Here is a 26,044-nt window from a genome sequence, read left to right on the forward strand (position 1 = left end):
GAACATTGAAATAAAACAGAAACAATGCATGGGCAAGCATTCAGTAACAGACGAAAGCTTCTAAGGAGAAAAGTAATTGTGTGCCATTGTTTGTAGTCATTGTTTGAGCTTTGATCTTACTGGGCTTGTCGGTTTTTGGCCACAAAAGAGCTTTTGTTGTACAACTCCTTTCTAGTTGTGATAGATACCAAACAGTTCACATTACTTCTGGAGGTGGAGAAATACTCAGGAGAGAACACAGAGTCAGTCAAACCTTCTCCCTGAAGGCACAGGGGTGTGTGTGTTCATCTCTTTGAAGAAGCTTACTTTCACTTGTTTTCTCTCTCTCCTCGGTCTCCCCCTCTCTCTCTTTCTCTCTCTCCATTCTCTCTCCCTCTCCTCTCTCTACCAGTCCCCCCCCCCCCCCCCACACACACACCTCTCCCTCCTTCCCTCCCGCTCTCCCACCAGGAGTGTTTTCCATGAAACAGCGTTGCGTGGGCAGGGTAGCAGAGCGGAGGCGGACCTCAGAGACAGAACAGAACCACTCCTCCTCCACTGGGCTAAGGGTTGAGGTCAGCCTTGGGTCTGGCTCCAGAACCATCTGGTCCCCATGGTTCCACTTTGCAAGAGCCAACGCGGAGACAGAGGGAATTACTGTGGCCTGCATGCGATCATCTGCCTCCACTGTATCTGCTTGTTCTGGTCCTTCTGTAGCTCAGTTGGTAGAGCATGGCGCTTGTAACGCCAGGGTAGTGGGTTCGATCCCCGGGACCACCCATACGTAGAATGTATGCACACATGACTGTAAGTCGCTTTGGATAAAAGTGTCTGCTAAATGGCATATATTATTATTATTATATATTATATATATTATTATATGTTATTATTATATTATTCTGCAACACTGACAATCTATTACAATACATGGTTAATGTCAGGTGGACAAGGGCAAATAGCTACACCGCTCCATACCTGTAGAGTATGATCACTGCTTTCCATAGACTAATATATCCACTGGGAACTAATAGAAGAATGTATCCCTCTCTTAGTTAAGTGGTTGATGTCAGTAAGATGTACTCATTGATAACTTGAGAGAGAAAAAAATCAGATGGTCCTCTGAATAGTCAAGTAAATTGATTCATTGTGTCTTGTATCCTTTCTCTCCTTTGTGTCTGTGCTTACACCAGGCTAAGGGGAAATTGAGCCCAAATTGAGTAAGGATGGTAAAGACCTACCGCTGACTTCTGGGGAAAAAAGGAGGGAAATATTCAGTGGTCTACAGATACACAGTGATTGGAATTCCGATTGGGTGAACCACAGGCTTTAAAGGAAATACTTGAATCACATGCTTTGGCTGCCGGATTGGATGCCAAACCAGAGGGGATTCTGAACAGTCCATGGGACACTGCACCATTGAATGTCAGCAATCTTCGAGGAAGTCCGTTTTCAGATCAGTATACAGTCTGATTGCACAAATCAGAATGATTTTGTTTTATGGAAGCAATTTTCCACAGAAGGCTTAACATCCCTTTGAACTATTTTGAGCTAGGAGATTTGATTCATTTTCAAATGTTCAAAATACTTATAGTTGATGGTTTGCAAGTAATTGCACGAAATGACCTACTGAATAGCTTAATCAATCGTCAAATCATCAAAGAGTCGACCATGTTCCTATGATGTTCTGACGTCGGTGGAAAAAGTCATTGTGTCTTCTGCCCATATCTCTCTGGCTGTACTTTACACACGGGATTAGCAGGACATGACCAATTAAGCTGTGGGTAATGATCTCCTGGAAGTGAATTGTCAGGTCTGTTCTACGCCGTAAACAGATTTAGGAACTTCTCCTGAGCTCAGGTGGAATTAAAGCCGCCATGCGTGGAACGTTCTCATCTCAGGTTTCTAACATGGAGGTTATTGGTCTTCACTCTTACCTCCTCCCTTCCACACTCTCTCGTTCCGCCCTCTCGCCTCCTCTCTCTTTTCATATGATTTTTCCTCTTTCAAGGTGAAGAATTATATCCGACTATATCCAAATTGTTTTAAAAGAGCGTTGGATGATAAAGGATGATGTGGAGGATTTAGATACCTTTCGAATGACCTGTGGACAAGATGACTAAGCAAAAAGATCTAGGGTCCCCCCTTTTGGTTCTACACTGTTATTACACCGTCAAACATTATACATTAGGTTACATCGCCACTGGTAAAAGGTGTATCAGGGCACAAGCTGTTAACCAACCAAGTACACAAAACACCTTCTTTCACGTTTAATTCCACCATGGCATATTTAAGACGACACACAATACAAAATATGAGGTCAAAACTCGGGCCTTATACATGTGTTTGTAGATTTTTTTTGGGTGAGTAAAAAATTGTTATTTGATATGTTACAGTACTGAACAGACATGATAGATAATAAATCTTGGATGACATGCTACAACAAAAAGAAAATTGACAACCACAAAGCAATGTGGGGTATCAAATCATTTTCAAAGAGCATGGATCTATGGCTTAGAAACACAAGCTGTTGAAAGCGTTTTTTATAGAAGTAAAGATTTTTGAAACAAGTACTGTCATTTTGTGGGACACTGCAAAGACATGTAGAAATGTGTGAATCCTTGTAAATAATTCCAATGTCTATCACACATCAAATTCCTCTGACATGTGGACGGATTGAAACAAACATAACCACCCAAACCCCCATTTGGAAAGTGTGCAATATTTGCCAGCAAATATCCACAAAACTGGGAAATGATTGGAGACTACTAATGCATTTGGGAGCAAAAAGGTAAGTTATAGTGGCAGACAGTGCACGTAATGACAAAAGCAAGAGACGTGCTTGTTTTGTTGTTGAAAAGGAGGAATTAAAAAAGCTTTGGCAATTCCCAGAGTGCAAATATCTAGTTAAAATCCCATATCAATCAGACAAATGCAGTGAGAGGTAAAGCAATGAACCTGTCAGGCCAACAATGAACCTGTCAGGCCAGCAATGAACCTGTCAGGCCAGCAATGAACCTGTCAGGCCAGCAATGAACCTGTCAGGCCAGCAATGAACCTGTCAGGCCAACAATGAACCTGTCAGGCCAGCAATGAACCTGTCAGGCCAGCAATGAACCTGTCAGGCCAGCAATGAACCTGTCAGGCCAACAATGAACCTGTCAGGCCAGCAATGAACCTGTCAGGCCAGCAATGAACCTGTCAGGCCAGCAATGAACCTGTCAGGCCAACAATGAACCTGTCAGGCCAGCAATGAACCTGTCAGGCCAACAATGAACCTGTCAGGCAATGAACCTGTCAGGCCAGCAATGAACCTGTCAGGCCAGCAATGAACCTGTCAGGCCAGCAATGAACCTGTCAGGCCAGCAATGAACCTGTCAGGCCAGCAATGAACCTGTCAGGCCAGCAATGAACCTGTCAGGCCAGCAATGAACCTGTCAGGCCAGCAATGAACCTGTCAGGCCAGCAATGAACCTGCAGCAATGAACCTGTCCAATGAACCTGTCAATGAACCTGTCAGGCCAGCAATGAATCAGGCCAGCAATGAACCTGTCAGGCCAGCAATGAACCTGTCAGGCCAGCAATGAACCTGTCAGGCCAGCAATGAACCTGTCAGGCCAGCAATGAACCTGTCAGGCCAGCAATGAACCTGTCAGGCCAGCAATGAACCTGTCAGGCCAGCAATGAACCTGTCAGGCCAGCAATGAACCTGTCAGGCCAGCAATGAACCTGTCAGGCCAGCAATGAACCTGTCAGGCCAGCAATGAACCTGTCAGGCCAGCAATGAACCTGTCAGGCCCAATGAAGCAATGAACCTGTCAGGCCAGCAATGAACCTGTCAGGCCAGCAATGAACCTGTCAGCAATGAACCTGTCAGGGCAATGAACCTGTCAGGCCAGCAATGAACCTGTCAGGCCAGCAATGAACCTGTCAGGCCAGCAATGAACTTGTCAGGCCAGCAATGAACCTGTCAGGCCAGCAATGAACCTGTCAGGCCAGCAATGAACCTGTCTTGTCTTTTAATCTGCTTCCAAAAATACTCCTATGCAGCCACAACCTTGACATCAACCACCTAATGGAATGAGGGAGATCATTGGAATGAATCATGTTGATTTGACCGTGTACGATAAGCCATGCTGTAGCAACCATGGTGAAGTGACATCCAAAAGCTAAAAGAACAACGTCACCTATGGAATGAGAGAAAGCAGATGAGACTTTATAGACGCCCAGAATAACATTTGATTGAAAAGAGAGAGGAAAGGAACTTTGGCACGTGGCACATTACTGTACTGATCGCAATAATAGTTTTCTTTTAGAACCCAACTTTGTTCAGTAAAGCTCTGACAGACGTTATCTTTTTAAACCGTGTTAAAACCACACAACACAAACATTTAGACAGCCTGTAAAAAAAAGTTTCAACCTAAAATGCATTAGAATGATTATATACAAACTGTTGCAAAAACTGTACTCTGGGCTCTGTTACTTGGTGACTGACATTGAATAAAACTCTGTTCATACAAACTCGTACGATACTTACCGGGATATATTATCAGCAAGTAAATACTCTCTGAATATTTAGCAGCGATCACTAATATATGTGATGACTTCAGTAAATATATAAGGGTAGGATTGGTCAGGTAAATTGACTGTAGCTTATCAATTGTTGCCATAAATGTTAAACCTTCCCGTCTTCAAAAGTCACCTCTACATATTACATTCCGTTCAATTTAAACTGGGGCTTTATCGAAATGTGGACATGCAGTAATAACTGTGAATCAAATTGATAAACTTGACGTTTGAGGTATGTCTTGCTGACAGCTAGTTTTGATCCTCTCAAACAGCTCAGAGGGAGTATTTAATGACAAGCAAAGGCGTCCCCAGGATACAACATCAATCGCGGATCAATACATAGCAAACAGGAAACACTTGTGACTCCGTACCAAGTCCGTAGTATAGGCAGCAGCTGCACATGTAAACAACCCCATGGCGTCCATGTTTGGGGGAAAGGACGGAGGGGAGGGATGGAGGAAGGGATGGCTAACACTACCCCACGGTCCGATGGTCCAGCTTACACCAGTGTCTCTGGGAGTGTGTCTGCGTTTTCCGAGGACAGGAGTTGCCAGATCTGCCATCTGTCCCTCTGCCAGTCCTGCCACTCCTGGCTCATGGGTACCATGCTGTCCGTGGTGGGGGAGGCTGAGTTCTGTGGCACCGTTGGCCTCCCACCCTGCAGGGGGTGCTGGTGAAGGGGTGCGGCGGGGGAGGGGGAGACAGGCTGGGCTGGTTTAGAGGCAGCAGGGGAGTTCCTGGAGGATGAGCTGTTGTACGGGGGAGGGGGAGGACGCCCTGAGAGGAAGGGACCCAAGTGGGCAGAGTTAGGGCTGGGGATAGCCTGGTGTCTAATGCCCTGGGGGAGGTCCTCTGCGCTGCTGGCTGCTGATTGGCTGTTGGCATGCGGATGGGGTGGGGTCAAAGGGTTGAGGCTCAGCAGGAGGAGCGGCCGTCCCGCCTCGCCGTGAGGGCTGCTGCAGACCCGTGTCACAGGGGGGTGGGGCCTGCACTCAGCCACGCCCAGCGAGGTCTGTGTCCGTCGTACCACCTGCCTGGCATCGCCTTGGAGACAGTCAAGTCCTTCCTGGGAGCTGCGTGAGCTGCCCTCTGACATGTTGCTATGGGAACCTGGAGATACAAATGTCAATGGGAAAAGTCCGAAAACGAAGATAAGTAGAAGTCCAAAAATGTGATTGTTACATTTCAACAGCTTACCTGCATAAGGCTGGTCCTTCAGCCCTGGTTTCAGAGTGGAATGCCAAGCTCCCCAGATATTAGCATGCTCCTCTGACATATAGGACATAATGAACATGACCGTGTTTAGGGACCGTCATACTCATCATCATCATCAAGATTACAATCATCATCATCACCTTCACCACAATCATCATCATCATCGTCTTAATTATCACCACCACCACCACGATCATATCAACCACAGCTAAGTAAGACTGGACAGTAGTCCTCTCACCTTTTGAGACCCAGGGATTGGACCCATGGGGGTTCCGTGTCCGTCCTTCCACCTGCCTCACCAGGGTGTACTGTTCTGGGACATGAAAGAGCCTCTCTGACCCTGGGCTGGTCCCTTCCCCCGGGTGCTCAGACAGGATGGGGGAGTTGTTGTCATAGGGGGACAGCTCTCCACTGGAGACCTTGTTGGAGTCACTGGATGAGCGCCTCTCGCTCAGGGAGAAAGGATCCTCCGATCTCAACACGTCCAGACTCCTGTGGAGTGGAGGGATGGATGGATGAGGGAGAGAAAAGGATGGGCAGAGAGAATAAAAAGAGATTGCCATAGATGATGGGTTCTTCATTTTCTCTCAACAGACATGAACACCAGGCTAAGCAACTACTTTCCATGAGTACTCAAAATGTGTGACTGTGATATGTGCAGTGGAAACAATGTACTCACTGTGATGCTTTTCTCCTGAGCAGATAGTCTACCACATCAGGATCAGTCTCCAGTAAAGTCATTAGGACCTCATTCTGCAGGTCGGGAGGCACCTACACACAGATAACCACAGACATAACCAAACATGTACAAAAAAAATGGTTTATGTATGTAATGGCACATGCTAGAGCACTAGGGGGTGCTATTGTCCAAGACAACATCATGGTGAAAGTGAGTAACTTTTTCCATCTTCACGTTCAGTGACCACAAGCCAATCAATACATGAACACATAGTATAACATTGAAGCCTATTAAATACCGGTCTATGGATCCATGTTTAGCAGGGAAGGGCAACTGGTGGCCAACAAAAATACTTTTTCGAAACTTGGTTGTGCATCAGCAGTCACTCAATTATACCATTGATGATCAGTTATCATATTAAAAACTGCCAACATTTCCCTCCATCCTATGGGAAAATATGTAGAATTGCAGGAAATTAGCTGTAAAACTGCACATTTGTCTCTCCGCCCCATGGCAAAATGATTAGAATTACATTAAATGAGTTATACAATTGCTAAATCTTCTCTCTGCCCCATGGCAAAATGTGCGGAATTGCAGGAAATGAACTTGAAAAATAACATTTACTCCGACCCACGAGCCACTGCGGCCCCTCATAATGAGTTCCCGTTTTTTTTGTTGCCCCCATCAAAGTTTCCCATCCCTGATGTATAGTGTCTGGGCAACGGGCAGTAAAATACAAGGGTAATAAAAGAAGTGATTTGGCAATGAAGCACGACAGTCCAAACACATCCAACTAAAGAGCTACAAACATCTTCATTGGTTTACGTCAGGACCTTCAGCAAACAACCCAGCCCAGTCGAAAAACACCAGGGATAACATTTCAGAACCTAACAAGACCTCTTTCCATTGTCCCGCCACTCTACCCTGAATTCCATGATCTGAGCGGAGGGGAAAACAACCTCTGCAAAGTTCAACGAATACAACTTCTGTTCAGGGAAATGGTGGTGGTGGTGGTGTCGGGAAAATCAGTGCAAGGGATTGGCCCATAAGTCCCTCTGGCACTGTCTCAGATGTCTGTGATCTGTAGTGGTCCTGAACTGGGCCCTAAGGCCTTTATTCAGGTCCAGGATCCGCTCTTACAGCACTAACAAAGGCCCACAGAGCTTTGTTTTCATTCTATAAGACAGAGCCATTGTCTGGTAAAGCCTGGAGATTCTCTAACTTAAACACAGGCTCTGTCCCATATGGCACTGTATTCCCTGTGAGCGCTGGTCAAAGGTAGTGCACTGTATAGGGTACAGGGTGCCATTTGGGATGCAGGTATATTTTACTGAGTGGCACTGCTAGGGAGGGGAGGGAGGGAGGGAGGGAGGGAGGGAGGGAGGGAGGGAGGGAGGGAGGGAGGGAGGGAGGGAGGGAGGGAGGGAGGGAGGGAGGGATGTGTGATGAAAGAGGACAGGCAGAGGTAATGGAAATTGAATGGATGTACATGGACCCAGGACATAGAGAGATCATCAAATGTGTCAGTGTTAAGCCCATGTATTTGACATGGTAACTACATAAACAGATTTGAGTTTACACAATGTAGGTTATGCAGTTGTTTTCTCTACAACTGCGTCACCTCACCTGTATGTAGTGTATACAATGAACTCACAACGGAGTCTTACTTACTGGCCAATCTAAAGTGATAATTAATTGTAGCTTGTTTGCTGGCTATTACGAATACATTACTGTAAAAACATTACAGTACCTGCCTGTCACACACACACACACACACACACACACACACACACACACACACACACACACACACACACACACACACACACACACACACACACACACACACACACACACACACACACACACACACACATAGTATGTTTATATCTTTATTCAAACACAGACATATGTGCGCAGGCACGGACACACAAGGAACCCCCCCCCCCCCCCCACACACCATGAAGAGGGAGTGGAAGGTTGTGATCATCCTCTGGAGGACAGCGATAACAGCAGTGCTCTCCTCTGCGCGGGCAGAACTCTGCACACTGAACTCCTTGTCTGAACTCTTCTGCTTGTGGAGGAGGTTGGGACCAAAGATGGTGGCCAGGTTCAGAGAGGTCATCTTGTTACCCGTCACCTGGAGGAGATGAGGACATCGGAATAACAATAATGCCAGCTGCTTATCAAACAGTTATATCTAAACAACTAACAGTACAGGGAGTGCATTCAGTTTTAGTTTGTCCTGTAGGTGATTCCTGCATACAGTAGCATGGAATCACATACTAGACAAACAAGTGCAATTGATTGTCTTTAACAAAGAGACACACCATGGAAAACAATTCTTTTTCATTATACTTCCTGATTTAAAAAAAAATATTTGACCAGATATAACAATATATTGACCTCATAGAATACTATAGAATACTATATTGACCTCAGAGAATACTATACTAATAGAATACCATTTTGATCTCATAGAATACTATATTGACTCAAAGACTACTATATTGACCTCATAGAGTACTATATTGACCTCATAGAATACTATATTGAGTTTCCTTTTATTTTCATTGAGTGCTTCAGGAAAATAACTAGTTAAACAGATTGGACAACTACCATGAAGAACAAGAGACCAAATCAGTCACTGTGCGTCAGAGGGACACAATTACATGACAATGTTTTGATTGCGCGTTCCTGAGAGCTTGGGCCCCTAGTCTCGGTGCGAGTTAGAGACCTAGTCTCAGTGCGAGTCAGGGAGGGAGGAAGCTATACTGTTGAAATGCCAGCTTGACGCCGGTTACACACCTATCCAATCCTCTCAGATCTAGTTTCTAGGGAGGTCTAGGGGGTAGGGGCTTGTGGTTGTTTTGGGAATCATGGGGAGTGGTGGGGGTAACAGAGGGGTCTTCGACTCACCTCCTGTCCGTCTTTGTCCTGGCTGTCGTGGGCGTGGTTGGCCACGGTAGAGAGGAACTGCAGGAGGCGGTGCAGGGTGTCGCTGTTACAGGCTGGCAGCAGGTAAACCAGGAGCTGGGTGGCGCTCCACTGCTCCTCACAGTCCAGCACTACAGAGAAACAGGACAGGAGTCAGGGGTTAGAGGTTAGAGTTTAGAGGTCAGGGTGTCTCTGTTACAGGCTGGCAGGAGGTAAACCAGGAGCTGGGTGGCACTCTGCTGCTCCTCACAGTCCAGCACTACAGAGGAACAGGACAGGGGTCAGGGGTTAGATGTCAGGGGTTAAGAGTGAGGATTCTGTCATGTATTGTCATATTATGTCTTGTTCCTGTTCTTTCTCTTCACTCCGTCTCCCTCTGCTGGTCGTATTAGGTTACCTTCTCTTCCTCTCCTTCCCCCAGCTGTTCCTCATCTTCTCTAACTATCTCGTTCACCCTTTTCCCACCTGTTCCCTTTTTCCCTCTGATTAGGTCTCTATTTCTCTCTCTGTTCCTGCTTCTGTCTTTGTCAGATTCTCGTTTGAGTTTCTCATGCCAGAACCAAACTATCGTCTCGTTTGCTTCACCCTTGTCCCGTCCTGTCGGAATCTGCCTGTTCATCTGATGCTACGTGTGATCAGGTACCTCTGTCCTCTACGACCCACGCCTACCCAGAGAGACCAGCAGTCTGTCGCCGCTAACCCAGCTATTCTCCTCTGCTGCTAAGAAGGGGACTCTTCTGAAAATATCAGAAGGACTTTATGATTCATTTGTCGCCCTCTCTGCGGGTTGTCTATTTTGCCATTATATACATCTGAAGAGGATCTATGTCTTCCCTGTGTTTTGACATTAAAGGACTCTGTATTTGTTAAACCGCTTTTGGGTCCTCACTCACGTGCATAACAGATTCGGTCTAAATCATTAGAAATATGTCACACTCTCACATACAGTGCATACACATAGCCAGATATACATGCACAGACATACATGTAGACAACGACAATCACATACACATTTGGCACAATGTGTGCACTCTGGTAGGCTAAAGCCCAACATTTACAGAGCATACAACATGTCTGTGTGTCATTGACTCAAGTATACACTCTTAAGTGTGGGTTTAGTGCAATCTGAGGGTGTGTCCTACTGAAAGAGGCCAACCAAGGTGATTGGGCCTAGGGAAAAGAGTGAGTCTACTACTGCACACACAGAGAGTAGTATTCATAAGTAGTGAAGTTGATGTGTCCTCACACATGGTGTTTATGAAGGCAGTGTAGAGCTCCTTGGTGAGGAGAGGGTCAGGCATGTCTCTGAGGAACTCCTTGAGCAGCGCGGCCACGTCGTGGACACTGTGCTCCTCATCCAACTGGACGTCCACTCCCCGGTCAAACTCCTCCCTCAGCTAAGAGTACAGAGTTAAACAGAACATGAGATATACCGTGTACTTTACTGCTTACAGCGACTACAGTTAGAAAGTGAACTCAGAGAAACACTCAAACAGATTCACATAAATACATTCCACACACATTACGGGGACACACAGATACCCACAGATATACACAGATATACACAGGTATGCACACACCAGGTGTGACCTTGGCGGTGAAAACATTCTCACAGGTAGTCCTGGTCCGACCGGTTCTGTTCCCATACTGTATCAACCTACTTACTCCACAATCTGACCCCTCGCATTACTCAGGATTCAAATGGGTCCACTTTGTCCAGTAAGATAAGCATTATAACCAAGTATTGTATTTGATTAAGCAGTATATCGAAGTGTGATTATAGCTTGTGTTTTAGATTTTTTTTAAACAAACTTTGTTACAGATCTGAAAGTTGTCAGGAAGTAGCCGGCCAATATAGGTACTTCCTTAAGTGAGAGATGGTTGAGATTTAAGTAACCTTAAGTGATGTCGATGATCTAGTCTGTTCTTTTTCCAGTCAGCAAACTACAGTGAGAAGTCATGTAAAATTGTCTCACATGGTGACAATTTGATTCAACTCGCTGAGAGCATTGTATTCCCTCAAACGGTGAGATGTTGAAAATAAAAAATAAATTCCCCACCACAGAACGGAAACAACACCATTTAAGACTGAGACTGAAACCGGCTGGCACCAGTGCTTGTTTTTGCTGACTTGAATGAAAGATTAAGATCTGCCATTGTGAGCGTTGCGTATGAGCTACGCAAACAGAGAACACGAGAAGTCCAAACTCGGAGAACACAACTCAGAAAACACTCAAATCCCCTTCAAACAAAGACATTGTCCAAGAACAACACTAAAAACGAATGGAGTTTTCTGCCACAATAACCAAAAGCAAATGTTCAACTGACATTTTTAAAAAAAAGGAGGGAAAGAAATTTACGGCGAGCAAAATAAGACTAGAGAGTAAAACCACACCTGGACAATATAGGCAAAACATACCTGTCCGTGTAATCTGATTCATTATGATATAAAAGGCTAATCTGATCCTAGATCAGCACTGGGATGGAAATTGAATACAGGCCCTGGGATGGAAATGAATGCTAAAAGCCCTGCTTGAATTACAAATATGGCATTAAGGCTCGACTGCGTCCCTTTGTAGAGCAGGGCCACGGCTACAGAGGAGCCTGGCTCTTCAGCAGAGAGACAAGTTCATTTGCTCTGCTTCCTTTCATAGCATACGCTGAACTAATGCTAAGTGGATGTGTATTCTCCGAGGCGGCGGCAATATCAAAACCAATGCATGAATATAAATATATTCTGTTAATATATCTGCATTTTAATAGCTTCTATCTATATCACAGTATGCAGAAATATAATGGAATTAGCATGGGCCCCTCTAAAAAAAAAAGTACTTATAAAACCATATAGTCAACCAGAACAGTCAATTAATAAAATGTGTAGTTCATGACAACCAATGCTTCAACTAAGTCAACACTACAAGATCACCTATGATCTTGATTATGTTATAAGGTGTCGCCGACCGCTCATGGTGAGCTGAAACAACAGCTTTGTGCAGCAATGTGTGAGAGGTATCAAAAAGTGCCTCTCCCAGATTCTCACCTGCCGCACTCTCTTCTTGGAGCTCCCCACTCGGAATATCCCCACCGTCTGAAGACCTGTAGGAAGAAACGACAGAGGACATAAGTGAGCATCATCCTCCACTGGTCAAAGAGACACTCAAGCCGAATAATCACAGATGGAAGAGACGTGAAGACGTAGCCGCCATAAGCCTTCTTTCAACACAGACATCATGAGCCATCAAACCTAAACCTACGCTGCTGTGGCCCATTCACGCCTTAGAGGACTTTAGCTCCTAACTCTAAGTCCAGCAAGTGAGGATTTAAAGACTGCAGGAGAGCGTGGGGAGTAAACCCAGCGGTTGACATTGAGAAGGATTGAAAAGTCGGTTCACTGAGTGTCAGGAATGAATGGCCAGACACTACGGCCTTGTTTCTACATCATCTACATCATCATCAGTGCAGGTCGGGGTAAAGATGTGGGGCTGGTTGGGCAGGGCAGGGCAGGGCAGGGTAAAGATGTGGGGCTGGTTGGGCAGTGCAGGTCAGGGTAAAGATGTGGGGCTGGTTGGGCAGTGCAGGTCAGGGTAAAGATGTGGGGCTGGTTGGGCAGTGCAGGTCAGGGTAAAGATGTGGGGCTGGTTGGGCAGTGCAGGGCAGGGTAAAGATGTGGGGCTGGTTGGGCAGGGCAGGTCAGGGTAAAGATGTGGGGCTGGTTGGGCAGTGCAGGCCAGGGTAAAGATGTGGGGCTGGTTGGGCAGGGCAGGGCAGGGTAAAGATGTGGGGCTTGTTGGGCAGTGCAGGGCAGGGTAAAGATGTGGGGCTGGTTGGGCAGGGCAGGGCAGGGTAAAGATGTGGGGCTGGTTGGGCAGTGCAGGTCAGGGTAAAGATGTGGGGCTGGTTGGGCAGTGCAGGTCAGGGTAAAGATGTGGGGCTGGTTGGGCAGTGCAGGTCAGGGTAAAGATGTGGGGCTGGTTGGGCAGTGCAGGTCAGGGTAAAGATGTGGGGCTGGTTGGGCAGTGCAGGGCAGGGTAAAGATGTGGGGCTGGTTGGGCAGTGCAGGTCAGGGTAAAGATGTGGGGCTGGTTGGGCAGTGCAGGTTAGGGTAAAGATGTGGGGCTGGTTGGGCAGTGCAGGTCAGGGTAAAGATGTGGGGCTGGTTGGGCAGTGCAGGTCAGGGTAAAGATGTGGGGCTGGTTGGGCAGGGCAGGGCAGGGTAAAGATGTGGGGCTGGTTGGGCAGTGCAGGTCAGGGTAAAGATGTGGGGCTGGTTGGGCAGGGCAGGGCAGTGTAAAGATATGGGGCTGGTTGGGCAGTGCAGGTCAGGGTAAAGATGTGGGGCTGGTTGGGCAGTGCAGGTCAGGGTAAAGATGTGGGGCTGGTTGGGCAGTGCAGGTCAGGGTAAAGATGTGGGGCTGGTTGGGCAGTGCAGGGCAGGGTAAAGATGTGGGGCTGGTTGGGCAGTGCAGGTCAGGGTAAAGATGTGGGGCTGGTTGGGCAGTGCAGGTTAGGGTAAAGATGTGGGGCTGGTTGGGCAGTGCAGGTCAGGGTAAAGATGTGGGGCTGGTTGGGCAGTGCAGGTCAGGGTAAAGATGTGGGGCTGGTTGGGCAGTGCAGGTCAGGGTAAAGATGTGGGGCTGGTTGGGCAGGGCAGGGCAGGGTAAAGATGTGGGGCTGGTTGGGCAGTGCAGGTCAGGGTAAAGATGTGGGGCTGGTTGGGCAGGGCAGGGCAGGGTAAAGATGTGGGGCTGGTTGGGCAGTGCAGGTCAGGGTAAAGATGTGGGGCTGGTTGGGCAGTGCAGGTCAGGGTAAAGATGTGGGGCTGGTTGGGCAGTGCAGGGCAGGGTAAAGATGTGGGGCTGGTTGGGCAGTGCAGGGCAGGGTAAAGATGTGGGGCTGGTTGGGCAGTGCAGGGCAGGGTAAAGATGTGGGGCTGGTTGGGCAGTGCAGGGTGGGGTAAAGACGTGGGGCTGGAAACTCCAACAGCCTGAACCCTGTAGGGTCAGATCGGGTGAGTGATCCCGGACAAAGACCAGGATTCTGACGACAGGAATAGAGCCGTGTCCAGCACATAGGAAACGTTTTGAAACAGGGAGGTGCTTCCTGTGCTCGTTTTTGTTTTCCTTTGCAAAACCTTTTGCTATATTGTGCCCTACTGAACAGGCCCCAGGTCTGGTCAGTGAGAGGGGCTGTGTTCATTCGTACCATACTTCTCCAGGTGCTGGCAGCAGCTGTCCACCAGGCGAGGCACCTGTCTGTAGATAGGGTTGAGGCTCAGCCTCTTGTCCCGGTGCTTCTCCTTCTTGCTGGGCGCTTCAGCGGGCAGAGAGAGCTGCAGCGCCTCCAAAAGGCGGGATTGGTTATTGTCCAGGTCTGTGATGGAGTCCACTGACATGCCCCCCTGCAGACCACAATGACAGCATTATCAAGCTGACGTCTACTTGAGTTCACAGACACACACACAAACACACACGCACAACGATGGAGTGTTTGCATGGAGTTGGTACAGTAGGTGTGTGGGGGGAGACCCTCACCCTCCTGCGCGCCCGCGGGGCAACCTCGGGCGTGTTGGGCGTCGTGGACTCGTTAGCTGTCTCTGAGGTGGAGCTGAGGGAGGAGTTACTGCTGGACAGCTCCTTATTGGTGGACCTCTTGGTGGCAAACTGCAGGATGGACGACACCAGGTCCGACGGGTCCTTATGCTCCTCCCTGTGAGGAGGGTCCTGACGCAGGCCGTCCTGGCGCTGCCTGTGGGTCCGGTCGTTGGCGATTACCTGGGACAGGGCCATACCGAAGGCCTGGGGGATGCATTCTGGAAGGGGAGGGTGAGAGAGAGGAATGTAAATACCATATTCTCAGGGAGAGAGAGAGAGAGAGAGAGAGAGAGAGAGAGAGAGAGAGAGAGAGAGAGAGAGAGAGAGAGAGAGAGAGAGAGAGAGAGAGAGAGAGAGAGAGAGAGAGAGAGCGTGTGTTTGGTCGTGCATGGATGAAAGATGTGTGCCGCCCTCTGAGTGAATGTGTTTGTGTGTGAACGATAGAGATCTTTAGATTACGATCGTTACTGTTTTGATTGTTCTGTGATTACTCATTGAATATTTGGACGCAGATGTTGTTGCACACGTATCCACGTATTCGACTACATCATATTTCCTTTGAGACATTGACAGGCCCACAAGGGAAAATGGAAACATTCTTAATGTGAGCTATAATAGTGAGAGAAAAAAACATCACAAATAATGTTTTAACGGAAATTCAATTCACACTACAGAAAGAGAAGGGATTAACGGAAATTCAATTCACACTACAGAAAGAGAAGGGATTAACGGAAATTCAATTCACACTACAGAAAGAGAAGGGATTAACGGAAATTCAATTCACACTACAGAAAGAGAAGGGATTAACGGAAATTCAATTCACTCTACAGAAAGAGAAGGGATTAACGGAAATGTAATTGACACTACAGAAAGAGAAGGGATTAACGGAAATGTGATTGACACTACAGAAAGAGAAGGGATTCAATGAAATGTAATTGGCACTACAGAAAGAGAAGGGATTCATTGAAATGTAATTGACACTACAGAAAGAGAAGGGATTCATTGAAATGTAATTGACACTACAGAAAGAGAAGGGATTCATTGAAATGTAATTGGCACTACAGAAAGAGAAGGGATTCATTGAAATGTAATTGGCACTACAGAAAGAGAAGGGATTCATTGAAATGTAATTGGCACTACAGAAAGAGAAGGGATTAATTGAAATGTAATTGGCACTACAGAAAGAGAAGGGATTCATTGAAATGTAATTGGCACTACAGAAAGAGAAGGGATTCATTGAAATGTAATTGACACGACAGAAAGAGAAGGGATTCATTGAAATGTAATTGGCACTACAGAAAGAGAAGGGATTCATTGAAATGTAATTGACACTACAGAAAGAGAAGGGATTCATTGAAATGTAATTGACACTACAGAAAGAGAAGGGATTCATTGAAATGTAATTGACACTACAGAAAGAGAAGGGATTCATTGAAATGTAATTGGCACTACAGAAAGAGAAGGGATTCATTGAAATGTAATTGGCATTACAGAAAGAAAAGGGATTCATTGAAATGTAATTGGCACTACAGAAAGAGAAGGGATTCATTGAAATGTAATTGACACTACAGAAAGAGAAGGGATTCATTGAAATGTAATTGGCACTACAGAAAGAGAAGGGATTCATTGAAATGTAATTGGCACTACAGAAAGAGAAGGGATTTATTGAAATGTAATTGACACGACAGAAAGAGAAGGGATTCATTGAAATGAAATTGGCACTACAGAAAGAGAAGGGATTCATTGAAATGTAATTGACACTACAGAAAGAGAAGGATTCATTGATACAGAAAGAGAAGGGATTCATTGAAATGTAATTGACACTACAGAAAGAGAAGGGATTCATTGAAATGTAATTGACACTACAGAAAGAGAAGGGATTCATTGAAATGTAATTGACACTACAGAAAGAGAAGGGATTCATTGAAATGTAATTGGCACTACAGAAAGAGAAGGGATTCATTGAAATGGAATTGACACTACAGAAAGAGAAGGGATTCATTGAAATGTAATTGACACTACAGAAAGAGAAGGGATTCATTGAAATGGAATTGACACTACAGAAAGAGAAGGGATTCATTGAAATGTAATTGACACTACAGAAAGAGAAGGGATTCATTGAAATGTAATTGACACTACAGAAAGAGAAGGGATTCATTGAAATGCAATTGACACTACAGAAAGAGAAGGGATTCATTGAAATGTAATTGACACTACAGAAAGAGAAGGGATTCATTGAAATGTAATTGGCACTACAGAAAGAGAAGGGATTCATTGAAATGTAATTGGCACTACAGAAAGAGAAGGGATTCGTTGAAATGTAATTGACACTACAGAAAGAGAAGGATTCATTGAAATGTAATTGACACTATTCAGAAAGAGAAAAGGGATTCATTGAAATGTAATTGACACTACAGAAAGAGAAGGGATTCATTGAAATGTAATTGACACTACAGAAAGAGAAGGGATTCATTGAAATGGAATTGACACTACAGAAAGAGAAGGGATTCATTGAAATGTAATTGACACTACAGAAAGAGAAGGGATTCATTGAAATGGAATTGACACTACAGAAAGAGAAGGGATTCATTGAAATGTAATTGACACTACAGAAAGAGAAGGGATTCATGAAATGAAATGATTCATTGAAATAATTGACACTACAGAAAGAGAAGGGATTCATTTAAATGTAATTGGCACTACAGAAAGAGAAGGGATTCATTGAAATGTAATTGACACTACAGAAAGAGAAGGGATTCATTGAAATGTAATTGGCACTACAGAAAGAGAAGGGATTCATTGAAATGTAATTGGCACTACAGAAAGAGAAGGGATTCATTGAAATGTAATTGACACTACAGAAAGAGAAGGGATTCATTGAAATGTAATTGACACTACAGAAAGAGAAGGGATTCATTGAAATGTAATTGACACTACAGAAAGAGAAGGGATTCATTGAAATGTAATTGGCACTACAGAAAGAGAAGGGATTCATTGAAATGTAATTGACACTACAGAAAGAGAAGGGATTCAGTGAAATGTAATTGACACTACAGAAAGAGAAGGGATTCATTGAAATGTAATTGACACTACAGAAAGAGAAGGGATTCATTGAAATGTAATTGACACTACAGAAAGAGAAGGGATTCATTGAAATGTAATTGACACTACAGAAAGACAAGGGATTAAGCTAAAAACAAATTGCTGTTTACAGAGTTTATTGCAGCTCAGGATTATCAACATGAAACAAATCACCAATTAAACATTACAAGATACCATCTGTGTTTCGATGAACACGCCAAAAAGAGATTACTACACATGCTACGAATAAAACAGATGAAACTAAATCTCATAAAACGTCTCATCCAGCCTATATTGTCCCATAAATAAGTCAACAAGGAACCATTTCTTAACAGTACGTCTGTTTAAGACTTCTCTGCACATAAGCCAGGTGGTCTTTGATCCCAGTGAACAATAAAGCCTGTCCAGCTACAAGTCATTTTTAGAACAGGCTCACGGCAGTCTCGTAAACCCAATTAACAGCGTCCGTGTGATCTGGCTCTACTCTAGGCCTGTTCTCATGCTCTGTCTCGAAGAGAAACTAAGCTATTTTAGTTTGCGTACTCAAAATGAGCACTAAAATCAACTACCGTTACAGCCTTCAGAGCAAGTGCGTCTCCAAAACTGGTGGTAGAAGGCTACATTATAAACAGATCCCTCTCAGGAGTGAGTTTGACGCAGTGTGTACCCTACTGTAATTTCATTTACTATGGTTGTCTGAACAGCTGAGAGAGAGGCTGCTCCAGAGGCCCGTATGGAATCACATCAACCCAGTGGACCACAGCACATGCCACATCATCACATATGTCCCATTCTGGTGACAGACTGAGCCAGAGCTTTGAGACAACACAGGACAGCTGGGATAGAGAGGGGGGAGAGAGAGAGATGGGGGGAGGCATGCAGGGAGAGAGGGGAGAGGGAAGGAGAAAGAGGGATGGAAGTAAGGAGAGTGAGAGAGAAAGGGGGAGGGAAGCAGGGAGGGAGGAGAATGAGCGAGTCATCATGTACTAAACAACCATATATGCTAGGTGACACAGTCCACACTCTCTACAACCACACACTTTGAGAATGTTTACTTAAACACACACACACACACATGCATTCCCACATGAATACATACACACACACACCCTAATGACAAAGCATTTGGCAGCCTGCATGTTCACAGCCACTATGGTTCTAACCCAGTACCTCAGGGGAATGTTTCATCGACCGCCAACCTCTCCCACAGTGAGTTTACATGACATGAGAAACTGAGAATGGGACTGCTGCTGTGATGAATTATTTACATACAGTACAAGTCAAACGTTTGGACACACCTACACGTTCAAGGGTTTTTCGTTATTTTGTATATTTTTTACATTGTAGAATAATAGTGACGACATCAAAACTATGAAATAAAACATATGGAATCATGTAGTAACCAAAACAGTGTTAAACAAATCAAAATATATGTAGTCAGCTACCAATTGTGCAAGTTCTCCCACTTAAAAAGATGAGAGAGGCCTGTAATTTTCAACTATGACAGACACAATGAGACAAAAAATCCAGAAAATCACATTGTAGGATTTTTAATGAATTTATTTGCAAATGATGGTGGAAAAAAAGTATTTGGTCAATAACAAAAGTTTATCTCAATACTTTGTTATATACCCTTTGTTGTCAATGACAGAGGTCAAACGTTTTCTGTAAGTCTTCACAAGGTTTTTACTCACTGTTACTGGTAGTTGAAGTGTACCCACAATTGGTGGCTGACTAAATACTTTTTTGCCCCACTGTAAGTAGCCACATTTTGCCTTGATGACAGCTTTGCACACTCTTGGCATTCTCTCAACCAGATTCATGAGGTAGTCACTTGGAATGCCTTTTGATTAACAGGTGTGCCTTGTTAAAAGTACATTTGTGGAATTTCTTTCCTTCTTAATGCGTTTGAGCCAATCAGTTGTGGTGTGACGAGGTAGCGGTGGTATACAGAAGATAGCCCTATTTGGTAAAAGACCAAGTCCATATTATGGCAAGAACAGCTCAAATAAGCAAAGAGAAATGACCGTCCATTTACTTTAAGACATGGAAAATGTTGAGAGCTTTGTAAGTTTCTTCAAGTGCAGTTGCAAAAACCATCAAGCGCTATGATGTAACTGGCTCTCGTGAGGACCGCCAAAGGCAAGGAAGACCCAGAGTTTCATCTGCGGCAGAGTATAAGTTCATTAGAGTTACCAGCCTCAGAAATTGCAGCCCAAAGAAATGCTTCACAGAGTTCAAGTAACAGAACAAAAAGATACAGTATGAACATGACGTTATGTAGAGCTCACAGGCATCAACACAAAAACAAGATCCCACAAAAACCCAGTGGGAAAAGGCTGCCTAAATATGATCCCCAATCAGAGACAACGATTGGGAACCACACCAGGCCAACATAGAAATACAAAAACTAGAGTACCCTAGTCACACACGACCTAACCACATGAGAGATTAAAAGGCTCTCTAAGGTCAGGGTGTGACATTAACATTTAAATTACATTATTTAAGAGTCCTGTGTAGTATTTTAGTATAGTTTTGATACTTTCTGCAAGGCAATTGATTAGCATTAAAAGCTTTGTGGCTGGAGCCTCCCGAGTGGAGCAGAGGTCTAAGACACTGCATCATAGTGCAAACTGCATTGCTACAGATGCTGGTTTGAGACCCGTGCCGGCCGTGACTGGGAGACCCATGAGGCGACGCACAATTGCATCGGGCCGCTTCCGGTGGGATTCTGGTAAGATGCCTGCAAAGTCGGCTGAATTCCAGTAGACGGCCGAGTCCGACACCCGATTCCGGGTTGATTCAATCAATTCAAGCCCCCCGAAAGAGGGCCACTTCTAGGCCGATTCTTCATTGCTAGCTGGGATTAGACCGGTTGAATTCTGTCTTTTGGTCTGATGAGTCAAATTTTTTATTTTTGGTACCAACCGCTGTGTCTTTGTGAGATGTAGAGTAAGTGAACGGATGATCTCCGCATGTGTAGTTCCCACCGTGAAGCATGGAGGAGGAGGTGTGATAGTGTGGGGGTGCTTTGCTGGTGACACTGTCAATGATTTATTTAGATTTCAAGGCACACTTAACCAGCATGGCCACCACAGCATTCTGCAGCGATACACCATCCCATCTGGTTTGTGCTTAGTGGGACAATCGTTTGTTTTTCAACAGGACAATGAACCAACACACCTCCAGGCTGTGTAAGGCCTATTTGACCAAGAAGGACAGTGATGGAGTGTTGCATCAGATGACCTGGCCTCCACAATCACCCGACCTCAACCCAATACAGATGGTTTGGGATGAGTTGGACCGCAGAGTGAAGGAAAAGCAGTCAACAAGGGCTCAGCATATGTGGGACTGCTGGAAAAGCATTCCATGTGAAGCTGGTTGAGAGAATGCCAAGAGTGTGCAAAGCTGTCATCAACGCAAAAGGTGGCTACTATATATAACATATATTTTGATTTGTTTAACACTTTTTTGGTTACTACATAATTCCATGTGTTATTTCATAGTTTTGATGTCTTCATTACTATTCTACAATGTAGAAAATAGTTTTTTTTTTTATTGAAAAACACTTGAATGAGTAGGTGTGTCCAAACTTTGGACTGGTACTGTGTGCAACGGGCAGAGCTGACGTTGGTCTTACTGTTGCCCACCAGCATCAAAGAGAACCTGAAATACATGCATGTTTACATCGAATAAACTGACTGCAAGGAAAGTTCCCCACAGCTTGTGAGTAAATGTGGAAGATACTTGGAGTGGTTTTTACCTCCATCTCTATTGGAGAGTTACCTTCCATCAGATCTGTAGTTAACACATTGCCAAATATGCCGTCTGTGATGCAGGCACAGTGGCTGTATTTCAGCCCAGTCCCCTTACAAGGAGTCGCTCCACTTTGCTAAAAATATCCCTCCTCCTCCCCTAGTAAATATGTCTGTGTTTTCATAGCCACTCTGCTATTCACCTGGGGCTGAGGCTACACTTTTAAAAAAGGTGCTATCTAGAACCTTAAAGGGTTCTTCAGCTGTCCCCAATGGAGAACCCTTTTTGGTTCAGACGCAAAAAGCCTTTTGGGTTCCATGTAGTCCACAGAGGGTTCTACCCAGAACCAAAAAGAGTTCTACCTGGAACCAAAAAGGGTTCTCCTATGGGAACAGCCGAAGAACCCTTTTGGAACCCTTTCTACTAAGAGTGTAGGGCTGGAGACTGACAAGGTTCTGTTTTCCCTGAAAACGAATTGACCAGGACTGGGAAAACGTCTTCATAAATGTAAGTGACAGCATAAAAAGAAAAAAGAAAAACCCAAAGAAAAAATGTCAACTAGAGCGCTGCCCCCCTAAACCCCTGGTTCTAGTTTGCATCTGAAAAGACACCCAATCCTTATCTTTCCAATATTTCCACTATCCTTATGCCTCCTTAGTCCATTTTGAAGCACCAATAGTGAAGGGACCGCTTTCAATGTCTGCCTTGTTAAACAGTGTTAATTGCATTACCAAGGGGGATGCTGCTTGCATAGTCTAGAGATCTGTTATATTAATTTGAACAGTTTGTCACAGCAGGAAAATGTACAGTACAAAGCACTTCTTCTTTCCATAAAAATTTGATTGTTGAGGGTGTTTCCACTAGTTACCACAAACACAAAGTCAAAAGTGGCTATATAAAAACTGGTTTATATTTTGGTTAATTTAAAGTTAGGGTTAGGCATAAGGTTAGCCGTGTGGTTAAGGTTAGGTTTAAAATAAAACATTTAACAAGAGAAAGTGAAGAAATGGGCAGGGTTTATGACTTTGTGGATGTGGTAACTAGGGATAACCATGTTGAGGGCTTCACGTTAATATACCTTTATCTTTATTTTTCTCTTTCGCCAAAGAGTCCAACTTCCTCCTCAGCGACTTCTTCCTTTTCTGTCCATCTGAGAGAGAAAAATAAAGAAAATGATGAAAACTGTCATTTATCTGTACACACTGATAACATTCCACACATTGACCTGCTGTCACATTAGGTGATATTTTCCATTTGCAAGTATGTCGGACATTTTGGAGATGATCAAGCCAGTGGCTTCAAAGAGCATTGGTTATCAGAACACTGCAGCGATAAAGATGACAGATGAGTGTCTCCAGCCTCTGGTCCAGTGGATTCATCAATAGAGGATCAAGAGGAAAGAAACGTAGGACATTCTCATTTCCTCTTGATCCTCAGGCTTTCCTGTGAAGAGAGATTATTAAGGAATCAGCCAATCAGCATTCAGGGCTCAAATCACCCACTTTATAATAAGGAAACAGGGCTCCAGTTCACCTGAGCTCAATCCTGGAAGTGAAACTTAACCCTGAGAAAAGTAGAGAATGAGCCCCTTCAATGGCCAGCAGCATACAGCCCTGCATACCACTGCTGGCTTGCTTCTGAAGCTAAGCAGGGTTGGTCAGTGAATGGGGACACTGCCCTGTGTAGGGTGCTGTCTTTCGTATGGGACGTTAAACGGGTGTCCTGACTCTGAGGTCATTAAAGATCCCATGGCACTTATCGTAAGAGTGGGGGTGTTAACCCTGGTGTCCTGGCTCAATTCCCAATCTGGCCCTCAAACCATCACGGTCACCTAATAATCCCCAGTTTACAATTGGCACATTCATCCCTCTCCCCTGTTACTAATCCCCAGGTCGTTGCTGCAAATGAGAATGTGTTCTCAGTCAACTTACCTGGTAAAAATATATTTTATAGCATATACTGTTATATCAAGGTTACAGCACACCACTTAACAAGAAAATATATTACCAGCTGTGGACTGTTTGGACAATTTCACATCATGCTTTGAATTAGTGTGGATCCAAATATGAGTTTCAGTTTGAAAATGACTGAATCGTTATGAGGAAGGAAAGAAGTGTTTTGTCAGCTGTCAACAAGATCTATGACTCCTAGCAAGAACTTTGATGAATGCACAGGAAACCTCCGGCAGCTTGGACCAGGGGTTGGAACTCTATTAGGGAAATACCTCAAAACTGTGTCTATAGCCAGAGAATCCTCTAATCAAACAGTCGATTGATCTGTCTTCAAAACAGTCGAGATGTTAATAACTGAGCACACACTGGTTGAATCGACGTTGTTTCCACACCATTTCAATGCAATTACATTGAACCAATGTGGAATAGATGTTAAATTGACATCTGTGCCCCGTGGTTATGCTCTTTTATGATTGGTTTATAATCTTAACAAGGATAGTGTTTTCCCCCATTGACTCTCAGTCAAATCTGTTATTGGAACAGGTACATAGAACAGGTTGCTAAGAAACTATGCTTCGACATATTATGTCGTTATGGAATATCTGAAGACCGAGTACGAGAGAACAAGAGTGAAGAATAGAAAGGGAGTGGGAGAAAGACAGCGGGGGGGTATGAGACAGAGATGCCATGAGAGAAAGGGAGCGGGAGACAGTATGTGTGTGACAGAAAGAAAGAGAGAGGAAGGTGTATGAGAGAGAGAGAGAGAGAGAGAGCAAGAGAGAGAGAAAATAAGAGAGAGAGAGAGAGAGAGAGCAAGAGAAAGAGAGAAAATGAGAGAGAGAGAGAGAGAGAGAGAGAGAGAGAGAGAGAGAGAGAGAGAGAGAGAGAGAGAGAGAGAGAGAGAGAGAGAGAGAGAGAGAGAGAGAGAGAGAGAGAGAGAGAGAGAGAAGAGGAAATGGTTTGGATTCTTGTCAGCTGATTCTGCAAAGTTGGACAGTAATCCCAGGAATCTCCAGTCCTCTCTCTCTTCCCCACTCCAACGACTCGTGAAACGATCCAACGAGCCATTTGCTTTTCTGTTCTCTATTTTTTTCAAGGATCTCCGGGCCTCAGCGAAACACCGGCTAACCCAACCCCAGGCGAAGATAAACAAAACCCACAGTCAGTGTGCTGAAATATCTCAGTAACACATGCCTGAGGGGTTCTGGAATTCATAAGGAACACAGAGGAACGCATTAAATCATCTGGGGGAGAGGTAGAACCTTTGACTGGAATGCTGGCTAATATACAGCTCTCCACAGAGCATGACTTAGAGCAGAGCAGCGGGCTACGGCCCTATGGTCCTGAGTGGAAAGGGCTACACATCTTCATGTGTAAGTGTCTTAGGGACACTACGTAAGACAGGAAGTTCACTCCTGAGTCTTCTAGATGTACTGTATAGGAAAACATGTGTACTGAGGTTTACATCTCAAATCATCAGTGCTTAAAGCTTCTCCAAACACACTCTGTGGAGGGGAAGCTCACGGTTGTCTGCTAGACAGTTTGATGTTGGTCTTGGAGAGGTCCAAGGTGGATGTTGATGGTGTATGTTTGTGAAAACGCTTGTAGCATTGCCACAGGGACAGACTGACTCGCCATATGAGCAGACAGGCGGATGGACGGACTCGAAAGGAAGACAGACAGACGACATTTACACACGCGCACACACGCGCGCGCGCACGCACACACACACACCTGCACACAAAAACACCTCGATACTTTACCTTTGGGGATGGTGATCTGACAGCCCAGGTCATAGTCTTGATGGAGCCTGTTGAAAGCTACCTCCTGTAGCCAGGTCCGTTCCAGCTCCGACAGGCTCTGGATGGCCGTCGGCGTCAGTCGTACACTCCGCCCTGACAGGCTGTTCCAGGTGAAGTCACCCTGGGGAGAGATTTCTATTCTGTCACTTGGCAGAGGAACATTTCTTAGCTACCGGAGCGAGGGGCTAGCACCAGCTGTTCTTATTGAAGACTGCCTCCACTGTCACCACGTTCATCAGTGATACTGTCACCATAACCTGACCGCGTTGTCCGATATTTTCTGTTCGAAGAATGGGTCTGCAATAACTACAATTGACCGCGATGCCCATAATGATCGAAGGCTGCTTGTTTGTAAAGTTGCAACACCTTGAAAGGAATGGACAAGTCTCGACTATCGTCACAAACAGATGCTACAGTATCGGGACCGATTGTCCTTAGATTCAAACCTCTACAGCTCAACCCAATGCATTTTATGCCTGAGCACTA

At 45.0% G+C, this 26,044-nt stretch overlaps 1 protein-coding gene across 5 annotated transcripts in view; it reads right to left on the reverse strand.

Moving 5' to 3' along the window:
- Positions 1-460: 460 nt before the first annotated feature.
- LOC124011706 (rho GTPase-activating protein 6-like) overlaps positions 461-26,044 on the reverse strand; it is a 104,990-nt gene continuing 79,406 nt past the window's right edge. For 2 of the 5 annotated variants that reach the window (XM_046325198.1, XM_046325202.1), the window contains exons 2-16: positions 25,520-25,679; positions 22,883-22,954; positions 14,908-15,185; positions 14,579-14,774; positions 12,417-12,472; positions 10,623-10,773; positions 9,359-9,507; positions 8,400-8,579; positions 6,440-6,531; positions 5,999-6,252; positions 5,743-5,814; positions 3,864-5,655; positions 3,812-3,831; positions 3,271-3,450; positions 461-3,234 (exon numbers count right to left, since the gene is read on the reverse strand). In XM_046325198.1, coding sequence (XP_046181154.1) covers positions 5,045-5,655; positions 5,743-5,814; positions 5,999-6,252; positions 6,440-6,531; positions 8,400-8,579; positions 9,359-9,507; positions 10,623-10,773; positions 12,417-12,472; positions 14,579-14,774; positions 14,908-15,185; positions 22,883-22,954; positions 25,520-25,679 — 2,271 coding nt within the window. In that variant the 3' untranslated portion in view covers positions 461-3,234; positions 3,271-3,450; positions 3,812-3,831; positions 3,864-5,044. The other 3 variants (XM_046325200.1, XM_046325199.1, XM_046325201.1) reach the window with 3 other exon arrangements.

The sequence above is a fragment of the Oncorhynchus gorbuscha genome, linkage group LG23 (assembly GCF_021184085.1).
Source record: "Oncorhynchus gorbuscha isolate QuinsamMale2020 ecotype Even-year linkage group LG23, OgorEven_v1.0, whole genome shotgun sequence".
NCBI lineage: Eukaryota > Metazoa > Chordata > Actinopteri > Salmoniformes > Salmonidae > Oncorhynchus > Oncorhynchus gorbuscha.